General features: G+C 40.9%; 1 protein-coding gene across 2 annotated transcripts; it reads left to right on the top strand.

Moving 5' to 3' along the window:
• Positions 1-1,940: 1,940 nt before the first annotated feature.
• On the top strand, positions 1,941-13,354 carry LOC137255692 (uncharacterized protein YfbL-like). 2 transcript variants are annotated; one of them, XM_067793182.1, is made up of 9 exons: positions 1,947-2,008; positions 2,520-2,640; positions 5,335-5,525; positions 6,649-6,757; positions 7,279-7,398; positions 8,713-8,885; positions 9,646-9,925; positions 10,870-11,037; positions 11,741-13,354. In XM_067793182.1, the coding sequence occupies exons 2-9, from the start codon at positions 2,616-2,618 to the stop codon at positions 11,806-11,808; spliced, it is 1,134 nt and encodes a 377-aa protein (XP_067649283.1). In that variant the 5' UTR covers positions 1,947-2,008; positions 2,520-2,615; the 3' UTR covers positions 11,809-13,354. The 2 variants fall into 2 exon arrangements, with proteins under 2 accessions (XP_067649281.1, XP_067649283.1); XM_067793180.1 differs by lacking the exon at positions 2,520-2,640 and having other exon boundaries at positions 1,941-2,008.
• The last annotated feature ends 3,239 nt before the right edge of the window (positions 13,355-16,593 follow it).

Here is a 16,593-nt window from a genome sequence, read left to right as displayed (position 1 = left end):
ATTATATTGCTGCATCCACTGTAAGACACATTGTTACTTAGCAGAGGCCACCTGGTGCGTGTCAGCTCGTACTGGCAGATACAATCGTATCATATTACTGCTTGTCTCTTGTAACAGTTCGACTGATCATGACGCTACCGGTGCATATTTCTTTTGTTGCAGTGTTTTTTGTTACAGTCTAATAACTCTTCTGCATTTAAAAAAAGTCTGATTTATATTTAAGATTTAAGGCAATACATGGGGCAAAACCCGGGTGGTGTTCAGACGGGTACTGCGTAAATTCTATACAGATAGGAAATCGGTGCAAGGTGCCTGTAAATATGAGCAACTGCTATGCATTCAGTGTCACATGAGGGTGAATCATTGTTCCTCCTTACGAAGTGTGTCTTATGTTCCCTAAACCCCGCTATTTTCTCACCTGGCTCAGGGTCTTAACCTCCCATCTCACTGAGGCGCCTTCTGGGTTTAAACGAATTTATCTGTTACTAGCCAAATTATGTATATTCAGTGAATCTCCCATCTCAGTTGGGCGCCTTTTCAAATGGAAGGAGTTATTTCTTATGATCAGAATTTTGCTTTTAAATCCTGAACAAAAGCGGAGACAAGAGACTGGAAATGTTGGGGTACTGCCCAACATAAAGGGATAAGGTGACAGTTGAAAAATTCAAATTATCCCTCAATTATACAGTCTTGTCGAAAATATTCTTGTCTCTTTTTTCACTCTCGGCGCATAGATCAAAATATGAAACAGATCAGTAGGTTTGGTGTTTCCTGTTCATGCTGGTAAATCCGCGGAAGGGAAAATAACATCTGTAACATCTGTTCTATTTTAGTACAGTTTCTCGCGTACTGCATGTGCCCCTGACAAGTGTTAAGTGGCACAGCTGACGTAGCCCAAAACTATGAACACCGTCATGAGTGAGCTGGACTACCTCTGAAGAGAGAGAGATAGAGAGGGGGAGGGAGGATAGCTAGATAGGTAGGTAGATCAAACGATATACTGAACAAAAATAGCTAAGGATATTTGTAAATTTTGAAGCTATGAACAATGATGTATTTATTCATTGACATTCTGATAAAATACGTCATAAAAATACCTATATACTTAACTTATTTTGTCCAGGACAGACAGACAGACAGACAGACAGATAGATAGATAGATAGATAGATAGATAGATAGATAGATAGATAGATAGATAGATAGGAATATGAACTATGACTGTATGTGAAGTCGTGTCATATATTGCATGTAGTTATTTATGTCCTCATGATTTGATGTACACAACCGGAACTATGACGACAGGAGAGGTATTTTGTGTTTCCTGAATGAGATGTATTGCGGGACAATGACAAGGAACTGGGGAACCGCCAGCCATGTAGCCCCACTATGAGGACAACACCATACCTGTTGCTCTGTATATAATGTGTTTATAAATCCGCAGAATGTGGAACATGCAGCTGCTCAGGCCTTGTGTACTGTTTTATAAACTTATCAGTATCAAGTAAGAAGTGCATTAACAACGAATACGTATTCTATTCTCTTTGTTTTGTTTTTTTCTTGACACCTTTTGATACGAACCAACCAAAGCGCAAGGTTTAGGGCGTGAATGTGTAAGCCGGTTTTCAAGCTAGCCTTTCTCCTAGGCTGTACTGCATGCTGTATAGTAATCCTATCCTTGGAGGCGGCAAGCTCATTTTTTTGTTAAATATATATATATATATATATATATATATATATATATATATATATATATATATATATATATATATATATATATATATATATATATATATATATATATATTGATTAATTAATTAAACTGTTCGATCATTTTCATCCTAGGGAATTGTGGATGTCTGGTCCCAGGCTTTCAATGTACAGTAACAGTCAGCCGATGAACTCTCACCTTTGTGAAAATGAACACCGTACAATCGCGTGTCAAAGGTCACAGTCACAGCTCGTTGTGTAGCAGGATGAATGCACGAGCACTGTGGGCTTGTTTTACAGGTACGTTTCACACATTTCATACGATATACGTTATATACGTTATTTGTGTTGTACGTATGATAGCTGAACGTACTCGACAACCGTACGGTGGCTTTGGAAGGGAAACACGCGAGACTTCACTGAACGCCACCCATTCAGCATTGCGTACATACAAATGATCGCCATTTTACTATGTTTTGATGTGGCGTGGGATCAGTCTGTGTTGTGGAAACGTGTGTGACGGGATGTCCGGCTTATATGTAGGGGATTATATTAGTAATTAGGTTTACATCGAGGAAGGGAGTGGCATTACTGTGGTACTTCAAATGAGGGAAAGATTTCTCTAGCCCCCGATTTTGTATTGTATAAATGTTGTTGTTTTTTCTGTTTCACATTGTTCAAAGGTTTATGTAGATATGTCATTAGTTTCTTTATTTATTTCATTATAGTCGAGATGAATTTCCATCTAATTTCTATTACCCTACAACACCAAATTACATTTTGACATTTCAAGTGAGAGTACTTGTTACAGGCGTGGCGCTCGTGAATCTGAGTGAGGATGACACCGTGCTCTCTTAGTATTTTCAATAGGAATATACCTACCGTGTAGATCTGAGATTGGACCGCGATGGTCGAGCTGTCTGAGGACCCAGGTTAGTGATCCAGCGAGCTTAGAGGTGCCGGGATCGAGCCCACCTAGCTGTTACCGGGGGTAAAAAACCTTGGCGTCAACTAAGTGTGTAGACACTTTTCTTCTTGTCACAACCCCTAGTCTACAGAACACAACCCTGTGCACTTAAACGTGCAGTGTACTTGGACGAAAGCGCTGTGACTACATTTGTGTCCACTAGTAGGCAACAAGAGGTGTATTATTCCCAAGGAGTTGAGTTGAGATTGACATCCACTGATAGAGGGGAAAACAAAGCGCCTTTGAACAGCTGAAACGAATATCGGCGTTGTACACACAATAACAACATATTAATAATGTTAATAATAATAATAATGATAATGATAATTTGTCTCAGTCTACTCACAGCAACTACTGTTGCACACACGTCGAGGATGTAAACATGTCACGCTGAGAGTTCGTCTGAGTTTAGATCAAGGTGGTTAGGAATGGTATAGAAACTGAAAGAAATAGATCTGACAACTCAATAACAGGTTTGCTTCCTTGCCTTGAGATATAAATACACAACACAATGACAGGTTTATTTTCCTGGCCTTGTGCTATACATATACATAAATACGTCGCTTTGAATACAAGTCGATAAACATGTTTTTTGTGTTTTTATTCATATTTCCTTCTTATAAACTATTGACGTCGCCATTGAGAAAGTGTGTTTTTAAGTCGCCCTTAGCAATATTACAGAAATATCACGGTAAGGGACACCAGAAATTGGATTCAGACTTTGTACCCATGTGGGGATTCAACCCCGCGTGACGAGCGAACGCTTTAACCACCAGACTACCAAACCACCACCCGTATGTCCCGCATCTCATCCATCATAAGCATTTTTTTGTAGATAGGATGTCATTGTACTATCAGATTCCACTGCTCCATCGGTTCAAAAATCAATCGATATTGGTCCTTAATTTTTCAGTTTTCATGCTGTTGATCACTGGATTGTCTGGTCCAGACTCGATTTTGGACAGACCGACGCTGTAGATTTTGTTTTCACTTGTCTGTCCATTTAACATTTTCAATGCACCGTTATTATTGTTCAGAATTCAAAGTATTTACCGACTGACAGGCAGCCCTCACATTACGGTATGGTCAGCCTAAGCCTACAGTCTCCCGCTTCTCATCCACATGCAACCGTAAACTTCCGTTGCTAGTCGTGCACAGGTTAATTGCGTGCAGCTGACTAGTCCTGTTCCATGGCTGTATAGCAACTCTATCCTTCGAAGGGCCAGATCTAGACAGGCGGACAGTCTGTGATTAATTATCTCCTAGAAACTGTCATTTAAGCTATCAGTTTTGACCTTAGAGCCTCGTTCAAGTCCAGCAGCTGAACTGTACATAACTGATGGTCAGATGGCCATGATAATAAGCTGCGGGGTTTCTTTGATAGTGACAGCACTGTGAACATTTAAATGACCTATCTCAGGGAATATAACGTATCTAAATTCTCTGTTTAAGCCCGTATCCCATTAAAGTGATATTAGAGCTCCTGGGGCCGTTGTCGGGGCGGGTGCTGCAGGTGTGTACATCAGATATCGTTCTGTATACAGTCAAGCGTAAACAAACGTACCCTTGGATGATTCCATTCCACACAGTCGGATTCTTGATCGGAACTGTCATCCCGTTGCATTTGATGCATTTGATTGTTTTATATAAGAAACGACCATTCCTAGTAACGGGACACAATGCCACTCACAATCAGCTGAATGGGAACTACTAAATATAGTTTTGGGTTGCGGAATATTGACTCGTCCGCCGTGTACAGTACTGGGTGTGTTTCTGTGTATTTTGACTTTGTTTGGAATCATACGATTCAGCAAACCCAAATGTACAATAGGTACATCTGCAGTACCTGTGCCGACATCGATATTATTTTCAGGAGTCTGACTTTTCTTCGTTGCCATGCGACAGATTTCGTTTATCATATGGCAAGCACTTTTAAACGTGGTGCCAGTTCCTTCATCACATGTCAGGTCCCCCCCCCCCCCCGCCACACACACACACACACACACACACACACACACCTTAACACCTTATTATGTCTGTTCTTTATCAGATGTTAGTCCCTTATGCTTCCACTGATCAATTAACTTACTAAATGTTACATCATTATATGGTGAGATACCCGTGAAGATCCGTGTTAGCATTGATCTTCAGCAACCCATGTCTGTCGTAAGGGGCGACTAATGGGATCGGTTGGTAAGACTCACTGACTTGGTTCACATCATATCCCCACTGCGTGGACTGGATGGTCAGCACCGCTGGCTTACTTCACACGCCTTTTTATCCCGATTACGTAAATCGGTGATCATGCTGTTTATCACATGATTGTGTGGTCTAGACTAGATTGTGTACAGAACGTTTGTGAATTGTTAAGGGGCGGTTATGTAGTTCGCTCGTCACACCGAAGACCCGGGTTCGATTCCCTACCTGGGTACAATGTATGAAGCCCACCTTTGGTGTCCACCGCCGTGATATTGCTGAGATATTGCTAAAAGCGGCGTGAAACTAAATTCACTGTTAACCACAAGATCCTGGCACAGGTAAGGGAAACAGCTCCATAGGAACAGGTGTGTGTCTTGGACTCAATCATATGTTTCCGAGAAGTCATTCACGTTTTCAGTTGTTTCACAATGTAATAATCATTTCCCGTCTCCATTTTCAGTTTCTCTCACCGTCCCAATAGTGGCGGGGGACGCCGCATTTGTACGGACAGCACTTCAAGATTATTTTGCAGAGGCCAGGCATCACGTGACCAATCCAGATTATAAACTCAAATGCAAAAAATGTATTTCAACTGAATTCAGGAATTATGGCCTAGAGACGCACGAGCATTCTTTTACCGGGGAAAATGAGGTAATATGTTAATGAGTTGTAATATGCAGACTTCCTCCAGTCCTGAATATGTCTGGTAATAAAGACCAATGAGGTCACGCTAAAACTTTGAATTACAATAATGAGTAAGTTTAAATTTACTTTTAACGATATTCCAACAATTCCAAGACGGAGAATGGGCATCCATATGGGACATATCACGACATGGGAGTGAGTGCGATGGTTTTACGCCACTTTTAGCCATATCCTAGCGTTGTCGCGGCATGGGACATTAGAAATAGGCTTCACACATTGCATCCATATGGGGCATCGAACCCGGGTTTTCAGCGTGACGAGCGAACGCTTTAACTTCTAGGCTACCCCACCGCCAGTGATCTGCAATAACACATTAAACCCATTTTTGTGTCTTAACAACGACGCGAGTTGGAAGAATGTGACCCTGCTGATTGTGTATGAATGGTTGTTTATTTTATCAACCACTAGTTTGGTTATATTTCATAATTTCCAGTGCTATGTCCTGGTTTCAACAACATAACTGATAATATTCCAACGTCGATGGGAACTTGTCACTTCAATAACAAGATACATATATAATGGATTTCAGTTACACTGGACGCAGGGGTAGCCTAGGGATTAGAGCGTTCGCTCGCCACGCCGAAGAGCCTGATTCGATTCTGTACATGGGCACAATGTGTGAAACCCATTTCTGGTCTTCCTCGCCGTGATATTGCAGGAATATTTCAAAAAGTGACGTAAAACCATCCTTACTCACTCTCTCCGATATATTCATTCGGGTCGTCACTTCATTACTCGAGAGCAGGTGCAATGGGGAAATTTCAACGAGTATATTTGGCATGTGTGGGATACTTTTTGATAGTATTTTGGTAATTGTAAAATGATAAACTGTCATCATTTTGAGGAGTTGCGAAGAACAGCGTTCACTACCATCCATCACCACCAGAAGTGCTAGGATGGGCTAGTCGTGGGTTCGAATCCAACATTATTTGAGACCCATATACTTGTCCAAGATCCCACCAAGTGGTAAACGTTTAAACAGTAAATGTTTCACTTCATAAACTGATACATTAGAATTTGAAAATAATGTGACTATTCATTCCCATCCCCTTGGTGCCTGTTTGTAAAGGTGGCTGCAGTCAATGTCATCGGTATTTTGAAAGGTGCGATGTTCAACACTAGGGATGACAGGGTGTTCGGCATCGCGGCACACTACGACACAGTGCGAAACACGGCAGGTGAGTAACTATGTTCTCCTCGAGATCAGACCCGTGAAGGTCCGGGTACTAATTGAACTTCAGCAACCGATTCTTGTCTGAAGAGGCGACTAACGGGATCTGGTGTTCACCCTTGCTGACTTGGTTGACACATGTCATCGGATTCCAATTGCGTAGAGCGATGCTCATGCTGTTGATCACTGTTAATCCACACTCGATTGTTTACAGACCGCGGTTATAACAAACAAATCAACCTTTTTTCACAGGAACCACTGAAATTAAGATTCAATCTTCCTGGAGCACATACTTGTCGTAAGAGGCGACTTTCAAGATCAGGCTTGCTGACCTATTTGGTGCATGTAATAGCATGTTAGCTGGATTGATCGCAGCTGTTTGTTTTCACTGTCTAGCCATGACTCTATATTTATATACACCAGGAACGTTGCTGGATGAGACATAAATCAACATTCAGTCAGTAAGATGGGGATACACTACCGAAGTTATATGGTCTGTTGCTATGGTTTATTCTGCTGTATTGACAGGTGTCGATGACAACGGAAGTTCAATGGTGGCATTGCTAAGCGCTGCCAAAGCCTTGTCGACACGTCAGAGGAACTATACCCTCTTGTTTGTTGCGTTTGACCTTGAGGAATGGGAATATAGTGAGTACCCTGTTTCCAATGCTTCAGTACATTCCGTTGTTGTACAGGTCACTGTCAGTTCATCTCAAATCTAAATTAGACAATATTGTTAACAACGCAAACTAAATCGCTGGAGCAATATGTGAATGTTTATTAGCAATATATGAGCGGCAAATCGCGAAACAAGAAGTCAAAATTATTTCTGACCCAATGCATTGCTTAAAATCGGAACACAACCTCCGCTTCCAGTTCAAAGTGCAAAGTTCCATTGTGAAAACAAAGAGAGCCCGTACATCCTCTGTTCCAAGTAAGATATACCTTTTAAACAAATGTGAACATAGGAGCGGCAGATTTCCTCAGATGACGGAGCAAACTTACGCTCAGACACGTCGTGTTATTCACAATAAAAAGTTGACATCCATCAATCTTACTTTTCTTATACATTCCATTTCTAAATGCCTTTCAAAGATTTGAAATGTGAAGATACTTACATTCATGAATTTATAAATATGTTATGTATTTGTATCTTTCTGATATGTCAGCAGCTCTGTTGATGTAACACACGTTCCAGGAAATTCTATTCTATAATAATTCTATTCTATTCTATTCTATTCTATTCTAATCTATTCTATTCTATTCTATTCTATTCTATTCTATTCTATTCTATTCTACATAGTGTTAGATTGGAGGTCCAACAGTTAATATGGCTGAAACACTGTAGCTGTGTTACATAAAGATGAAACGCGATGTTTGACTGAAACGTTAGTTGTCGTGTTGGCTGGATGGTGGATTATATACTTATGGACTTGACAAAATAAGTTAGGGATATTGGTATTTTTACGACTGATATTTGTAGGTATGTCTGTCTATGTGTCTATGTCTGTCTGTATGTATAGAGAGAGGTGTGTGTGAGAGAAAGAAACAGAAAATGAGAGGGGGAGCAGATGCACCTGTCTGGACTTGTAACAAAATATCACATACACGTACGCATACACACACACACTCACTCACTCACACACACACACACACACACACACACACACACACACACACACACACACACACACACACACACACACATACTTCCTTGACAACGATACAAGAATCTATACTGGACAACATAAGCTAGGGATATTGGCATTTTTATGATTGATTTTTCAGCAATGTGTCAATGAACAGGTTAATATTCATAATTTCAAAATTAACATACACCCCTAACTATTTTTGTCCAGTAAATATCGAAACGTCGCATTACCTGAAGTTGTTCATCCACACAATTTCTCCTACCATTTTGGTCAACTTCTTGACAGCTCCATTCTCAATTGTATGTGTCAGATGCTGACAAGGCATGTTCTGTTATTGGATGCGGAAGTGAGGCATTCATCAGAGACTGGATCCCAACCTACTGGGCCACAACCCCCGACATCGCCGGCTTCGTTGTTATGGACACCATCATGAACTTTAACGAGACGGAGGAGTCTCAGACACTCCCAGGATCTCTTGAGTTGGTGAGAACAGCCTGTGAGCACGCCAGAAACATGCTGTTGTGGGTTGGAACTCCGGTCACCCTGATTACGCTTAATGTTTGTCAACACCGCGCATGTGCTCCTTGTATATCTAAGTGGACGTTTTTTTTATTTTAGTGAAGTTTCATACCTGCATGACATCTGCTTTTCGTGCTACATTATGCTAACACGCCACGATGTGACTCAACCAACTCTTCACTTATCAGCTCACAACAAATACATAAATTAGGTTCAGTTCCTCATGCCTCGGGACATCCTGGTTAGAATAAATCGTCAGGAACCAATGCTTGTCGTATGAGTCGGGATCGGGCGGTCAAGCTCGCTGATTTACAAAACACGTCATCGTATCCCAGTTGCGTAGATCAATGCGCATGCTGTTGATCACCGTACTATCTGGTTCTCCTTTCACGAACCACCCTTTACAGAGGGTAACCTTAACTCCCGTTCTTTAACATTTCACGAAAGTTACCTTTATGACTTTGGGTCATCTGAAGTAGTTCTTTGTGAAAGGACACCCTGGTTCTTATTCCATCATTTATATGTCGTCAGCTGACAGCTGGAATATTGCGGCGTTAACCTACAAACAAAAACGATTGTGTGCATTGATGGACCGTGTGATCCATGTTCCATAATTAACATACCGCCGTTATATATCTTGAATAATATCACAATTTTAAAAAAATAAACAAAAAAAACCACAGTTTCATCACTGCCTTACAATAGCAGAATTCCTTTTTTACAGCTGTTTCCTAAAGCCAGCCAAAGCATCAAATCTGATGACCGTCAGGGGGATTTCCTGGCTTGCATAGCACGTGCCTACGATGCTTCTTTGGCGCGGGTATTCCAAGAAGCATTCAACCAGTCTGGAGATGCCAAATATGAACTTGAGGTTTTGGTCATCAAAGGCTTAACGGGGCAGACACTAACGTCTATGGAAGCCAACATCTACACGGATGCTGTCCGTAGTGACCATGGGCAGTTTTGGAAAAAGGGAATAAAGGCAATATTTCTGACAGATACGGGTAAGTGATAGTCATAGTCCGCTTAAGTGGCGCAGTACACAATTCTTGCGCAACATCTTTATGAAACCGGTTTCGGTTTGAAACCTTAAAAATAACAAAATAATATATTTTGTAATTTTAATGCATGTTAGACTTGGGTAATAAATAAAATACAACACCCGGTCTCATTACATACGAACTGAACGAAACTCGTGACCTTCCCATGGTATGGTCAGATACCACAAGAAGGACACTCGTCCTTATGTAATGAGACCTCGTGCAGTATCTTCTGTAGCCCCGGTATGGGACGCTATCGTATGTGGGGATAATTCAGCCATGCTAAGAACTAAACACTTACATTGCCGGCACATCCTCACGGGTACCCATCTAACGGCTGGGTGAGACAGTGTGAATCTAAGTATACTGTCCAAAGATATTACGCAAATATCTTTTCTAGTTCAGATGTTTTAGATTTTCATACTACTTTTACAGTTGTAACTCTGATATTCTAGCTTTTTTAATGTCCTTCCCCGACAGTTTTTGTACTGATTTATTAAGGCAGTAATGCACAATACCATGAACATGTGTATAAAGTTAAATAATGTTTTTTATCTTGGATAAGTTTGGTTTGTTTTTTAACGGTGCATTCAGCAATATTCCAGCTATGTGGCGGCAGTCTGTAAATAAGTGTGTCTGGACCAAACAATCCGAGGATCAACAGCATGAACACCAGTCTACACGATTGGGACACGATGACATGTTTCAAGTCAGCGTGCCTTTTCACCCAATCCCGTTAGTCGTGTCTTACGACAAGCATGGGTTCCTGAAGATCAGTTCGTACCCGGATCTTCACCCGTCCTTGGATAAGGTGTCAGTGGAGTTCTAAGAGATGGGAAAACGTTGGAGCGATTTCACGTTGTCACGTAGGACAACATTGATGTTTTATGGCACTGTATTTTCTTCAGCAAACTTCCGTGGATATATGAGGGCGTGCTACCATCAACAATGTGACGACATGAGTCGTGTTACCGACAACATGATTTTGTCAGTTGTCAAGACAGCACGTGCACTCATAGCAACTGGAAACAAGATGGCGCCTGCACTGCCTGTATCCCCTGGACCAACAGGATCTGGTAATTCACTCATTCTTTGTGATGATTTGTTTATTAACTATCAAACTGCCAAGTAACCCATACATTGCATAGGTTTTTCCGTCGCTCTTCCCGTCTTCCCAATTTGTTTCATCCCCCTATTAACTCCCGTACCACTCACTCTACCATCTCTACTTCCATTGTCTCCTACCTATAATCTCCCCCTCCTACTATCCCTCTCACCTGCCACCAACCAACCACCTTCCTACAACCTACCATCCACCTATCACACACAGCCCTTTCCGCCTACGTTCCCACTGACCTCCCTCTCACCTACCACCAACCAACCTTCCACCTACCACCTACCTACCATTCATCACCCCTCCCCCCCTTCCCCATCTACCACTTTTCCACTCATCTCCCTCCCACCTACCAGCCGTCCATGTACCACTTTTCTAATCAACCACCCTCCCACTCTCCACCTTAGCACCTATCACTCTCTACCATAGACCACACCTACCATCGATCACCCTCCCACCAACCCCCTTCCCATATACCTCCTACCATCCCAGGCCCCCCTAAGTAACCGAAGGAATTACGGCAAATTTGAAGGTACCACGGACCTACAATCCACCCAAAGTTTGTTTTACACTCGGAAACAATTTGAGTAAAATGCCATAATAATTTGCGAATGTTGATGCTTATTAACATTTTGAGAACTTGCACTCACATATCTGTGTTTCAGGCGATCGCATGGGGATTTCTACTATACTAGGAGTTGTTCTGATGCTCCCGGTGTTGATCTGCGTGTAGGAACATCAACTGATCTTCATTATATTATCATACAACAAGGGTCGTACTGTCTGGTCCAGTTTCGATTATTTCCACCCGTTGCGATGTTTAACAACAATTACCCAATGGTGAAAGATCGATCTCTATCCTGCAATTAATTACCGCCACTTTTGGTTTAAACTACAAGCTGTGCCCAGTGATCGACATCCTAAAGCATGTTATTCAATGTTTTGTAGTCTGGACAGTTTGGGGAGGAAGTCATGGGCCTCCTCAATTAGATGTTTGCCAGCGGTTTTGGTATATCGTGTAGGTAAATCATTATTTTTAACCATCTTAAAGCAGAGAGTCATTGACTGCTGGAGACAAACCTGGTCAGCAAACACGAAAAAAAGCACTAGGTTATCTCTTTATTGCTGGTACCAAACTTCATTTGAAATGGAGTTGTATGTTAGTGTAGTGCAAACAGACAGATACAGAACAACTCTAACCATATTCAGATGTACAAATCATGATCTAGCTATTGAAGCTAGGAATTACTAGAGAAGAGAGAGTGTGCAAGTATTGTTTGACTGTGTCCAAAAGTAACGTTCTTAAGGATGAAATTCATTTTCTTATTACCTGCCCTCACTATCATGATCTTCGGTCCCAACTGCTGAATATTCATCATTATCTCTCCTTTATAGGAAGTTTATTCACACCATGATGTGCGAGAACCAGTCAATAAGACCAGAATACATATTCAGGGCATCAATTGTGAGACAGAGGTTCCTCAACACCTGATACATAGGAGATAGTTCAGTCACTTTTCACATGACATCTTGTCTACCTAATACTGGTATAGTTCAATTTGTGACTTGTAACTTCTATAAAACTTTGTGCTTATATATATCTATAACTATCATTTTTTTGTACTACCATATTGTCAGTTCATAAGTTCTACTGCTAGACAATGTGCCTGCTTGAATGACTGTCATTCACACTCTTATTTATGATTCACTACAATAATTTTTTGTGTATTGTATGTACTCTGACTCTAAGGCCCCTATTACCGTAAAGAATTGATTGATTGAATTAAGTAACGCCATTGTGGGTTAGAATCTCCTATTCTTCCATGCCCCGATTTCTCGAAACAAACTAAAGAGTTTTAACTTAAGTTAGCGTTTTATTCAAAACACATGAAAATGCATTTCCTAGTATGAACTAAAATGGATATTTAACGCCAACATAGTAGACAATTTGATATTGAATTAAGCCGCTTCAAATTTTCAAACTTTGAGTAAAAACTTAAGTTTGTTTTGAGAACTCGGGACCTGATTATGATCCATGTTTTGTTGTTACTTCCGCATTTCTCTTTTTTTATCGCTTGTTTTGCTTGTTTGGTTTACGTTTTTTGCTTTGTTTTTGCTTGCTGCTGTGGGTTCCGGGGTTTTTTTTTGTCTTTGTAATATTGATTTTGTTGTCCTGAAAATTAATTACCGTTCACTGCGGGGTTAATCAAAGCAGTCATTTTAATCACTTTAATTGCATTTCCACTGATCATCTGCATAAAATGAATTCGAAAGCTTTACTGAAAATGTTTTGTTGTTTTGTTCAAAAGTGCAATGGTAAGAGAAAGCAGATATGCCTTCGACGAAAACGGCACTTTACACTGAATACACTCAGTCTGCTAAATGACTTGTATGTCAAAGCATTTGGCGTGGTCTTTCCAATTCTTGCAAACAAAGCTCATCCAACTATCGCACGCTACAGATTAAGAGCAACGGCCGTTCCCAATACAACGTGTCAGTCAATCTCACACCGGCTGATGAACGTAGGCAATTCGAGTCACGTCGAATTTGTCACATGGGGATTGCTGACAATGCATACATTTTAAGGTTTAATTTATTACATAGCTTGTGGATATTTTCTCTAATTTAAAGTTCATGGTTGAGAAGGAACAGCTGTTCCAACGTAATATATGGCCTGTAGGCATTAAAATGTACAATTCAGTGTCACCACGATCTGATCATTAATGTGACCCGTGAAAGTCCCGGGGTAGAATAGACCTTCAGCAACCCATGCTTGCCATAAAAGGCGACAATGCTTGTCGTAAGAGGCGACTTACGGCATCGGGTGGTCAGACTCGCTGACTTGGCTGACACATGTCCTCGGTTCCCAATTGCGCATATCGATGCTCATCTTGTTGATCACTGGATTGTCTGGTCAAGACTCGATTGTTTACAGACCGTCGCCATATACCTGGAATATTGCTGAGTGAGGCGTAAAACTAAACTCACTCACTGGTTATATAATATATTTCAATACATGCTTCAAGACAGGTCTACACCTAAATATGACATAATAATATGACTTAATAGGAAGGCTTAAATAAATGTTTGTGTTGTTTAATGCCGCAATATTCCAGCTATGGAGCTGGATCATAGCTTTGTTATGCTGGTATTTCATTTGGTTTCGAATCCTTTAGTGTGTTGGGGCGGTTTTACGTCGCTTTTAGCATTTGTCCAGCAATATCACGGCTTGGGATGTCAGAAATGGGCTTCGCACATCGTAAAACATGCGAAATCGACGGCGTAACGAGCGAACACGTGAACCACTAGGCTACCCCGCAGCCCCCAGTCGTCCCAGATCATGTATAACAAGAGCGTGTCCGATGTATTCCCAGGCCTTCTGTGTAAAATTAAACATGAAGTCAAGATCGCTAGCAAAACGTTTCAAACGGAATTAAACATTTTGTCACAAAACAAATACATAACAAACCATGGAACACAAACATTAAACCATGAAACGATGAATGGTTACTCAGAAGTTTCAAAGTGATTGATGCTTAATTCCACATCAGCACCGATGCGCTACATTGGCTCTCACACTTGTGTTGAAAAAGTGCTTATTCAGAACAGTTTGCGTGTCTGGTTGGGGCCCGCCAAAATGAAAATCTCCCCAAAATTCTATTTTCTCTATTTTTGAAGGATTCGGAACCATTTCCCGTTTCTCACAACTCTCTTAGACTTTCTGCGGAGTCAAAGTCACTCGACGGTCAGTAATACTTCCGTCGTGTTATTCGCGCTTCTTTATGCCGACGACGCAGTAGTATTAGCCTCCTAGCCTTCAACAGCCACAATTTGCAAAAGATATTTGACGCACTTTCCCTTTACGGTAAAGCACGGGGTTTAGCCATCAACTGTAGCAAAGCAAAAACTTAAGCTTTAGGCGATTCAAAAAGAGTTGTGAGTAAAGAGATAGTAATAAATGGTACACACATCGATTATGTCAAAGATTAAGAGTACCATGGAACTCATTTTACACACAATAATTCTTCATAAACCTCTATAGTAGACTATAGCAAATCTGCGACTAAAGCAATACATTTCGTTGTACAGAAAGGTTGCATCTGTAACCAATTATGTCTCTTTGATGCCATGATAAATTCAATTCTGTTATATGGTTGATAAATCTGGGGATTTGAAAAGTGTAAATTTATAGAATGCGTTCATATTAACTTTTAAGCAATTTGCTTGCGTTAAAAGAAGCACGCCATTGTACATGCTATATGGAGAGGATGGAAGGGTAACTCTAGTTTATCAAATGTCGTATTGTGCGATTATAGGCTACACTCCTATCTGGTACGACCCGTGAAGGTCTACCCGGGGTAGAATAGGCCCTCAGCAACCAATGCTTGCCATAAAAGGTGGCTATGCTTGTCGTAAGAGGCGACTAACGGCATCGGGTGGTCAGGCTCGCTGACTTGGTTGACACATGTCATCGGTTCCCAAATGCGCAGATCGATGTTCATGCTGTTGATCACTGGATTGTCTGGTCCAGACTCAATTATTAAAGGACCGCCGCCATATAGCTGGAATATTGCTGAGTGCGGCGTAAACCTCAACTCACTCACTCACTCCTGTCTGGTACAGAACAATAGCAATGTATGAACAATAGCAATGTATGAACAATAGCAATGTATGAACAACAGCAGTCAAAAATGGATGAAATCTGTGGAAGCTAATGAAACCGGCTACAGCTGCTACTGACTAGGTCTGCCCTTTCTTCAAACATCATCGGAAAACGTATATCTCAAACCATTATGTTGAAAATCCATAAACTCCAAACGGTTGTTATAAGATTTAACGAATTGATTCACTGTAAACGAATTTCATTTTTTTTAAATGTGTATATTTTGTAGCACTATCACGAAAACTGCAAATCGTCCATGCAAACCATCCCGCCATCCCATGTATTCTCAACAGTGATTTCGTAACTCTTTGGACGAGTATCCCTGCTTGGGATATAGTTATGTTCTGTTACGTTCTGCCTGTAATTATTATCGAGTCAGAATAAATGGTGTTTGTAACGGACACTGTATAACAATTTTAAGATCGTGTTCAAGTTTTAAGATCAAGTTGTGTTCCGTGCCCACGCTAACATCTGCTTTGACAAAAGAGAACATGAAACACGTTTCCGGTTAAACACATATTAGTACCATTCAAAAGATTTAAAATGCTGATAAACATGACACCATGATATATTTCCTGAGTGTCATATTTGAATGCGCCCGTAACCCTAGCCGCTTGTGATTTAAAGGCAAAATGCCACGCCTTTTGGACAATGTTTTGGCCTGTATCTATGTATTGGGGACATATGTCGTCACTTTAGCTCACGGTTGGTGCAGTGAAACACTTATTATCCCTTACGACTTGCCTGAAATCGATAAATTAAACTTCGAGGCGAACAGTTTCCAAACAGGTACATGTATATATAGTGAACTTGAACGACTGCTTCATACATCGCAAACTGTCGCACGCGGTGTTG

The sequence above is a fragment of the Haliotis asinina genome, chromosome 11, assembly GCF_037392515.1.
Source record: "Haliotis asinina isolate JCU_RB_2024 chromosome 11, JCU_Hal_asi_v2, whole genome shotgun sequence".
Taxonomy (NCBI): Eukaryota; Metazoa; Mollusca; class Gastropoda; order Lepetellida; family Haliotidae; genus Haliotis; species Haliotis asinina.
The sequence above is the reverse complement of the archived record's forward strand: the minus strand, read 5'-3'. Positions and strand labels throughout refer to the sequence as shown.

What these genes read in the sequence shown, in the direction of transcription:
- LOC137255692 (XM_067793180.1), top strand. Translation starts at nt 1,975, where the DNA reads ATGAATGCACGAGCACTGTGGGCTTGTTTTACAG. An exon ending in ACTGTGGGCTTGTTTTACAG is followed by an intron (nt 2,009 to 5,334) that starts GTACGTTTCACA and finishes CTCCATTTTCAG; the next exon opens with TTTCTCTCACCGTCCCAATA. An exon ending in AATATTTCTGACAGATACGG is followed by an intron (nt 9,926 to 10,869) that starts GTAAGTGATAGT and finishes TATTTTCTTCAG; the next exon opens with CAAACTTCCGTGGATATATG.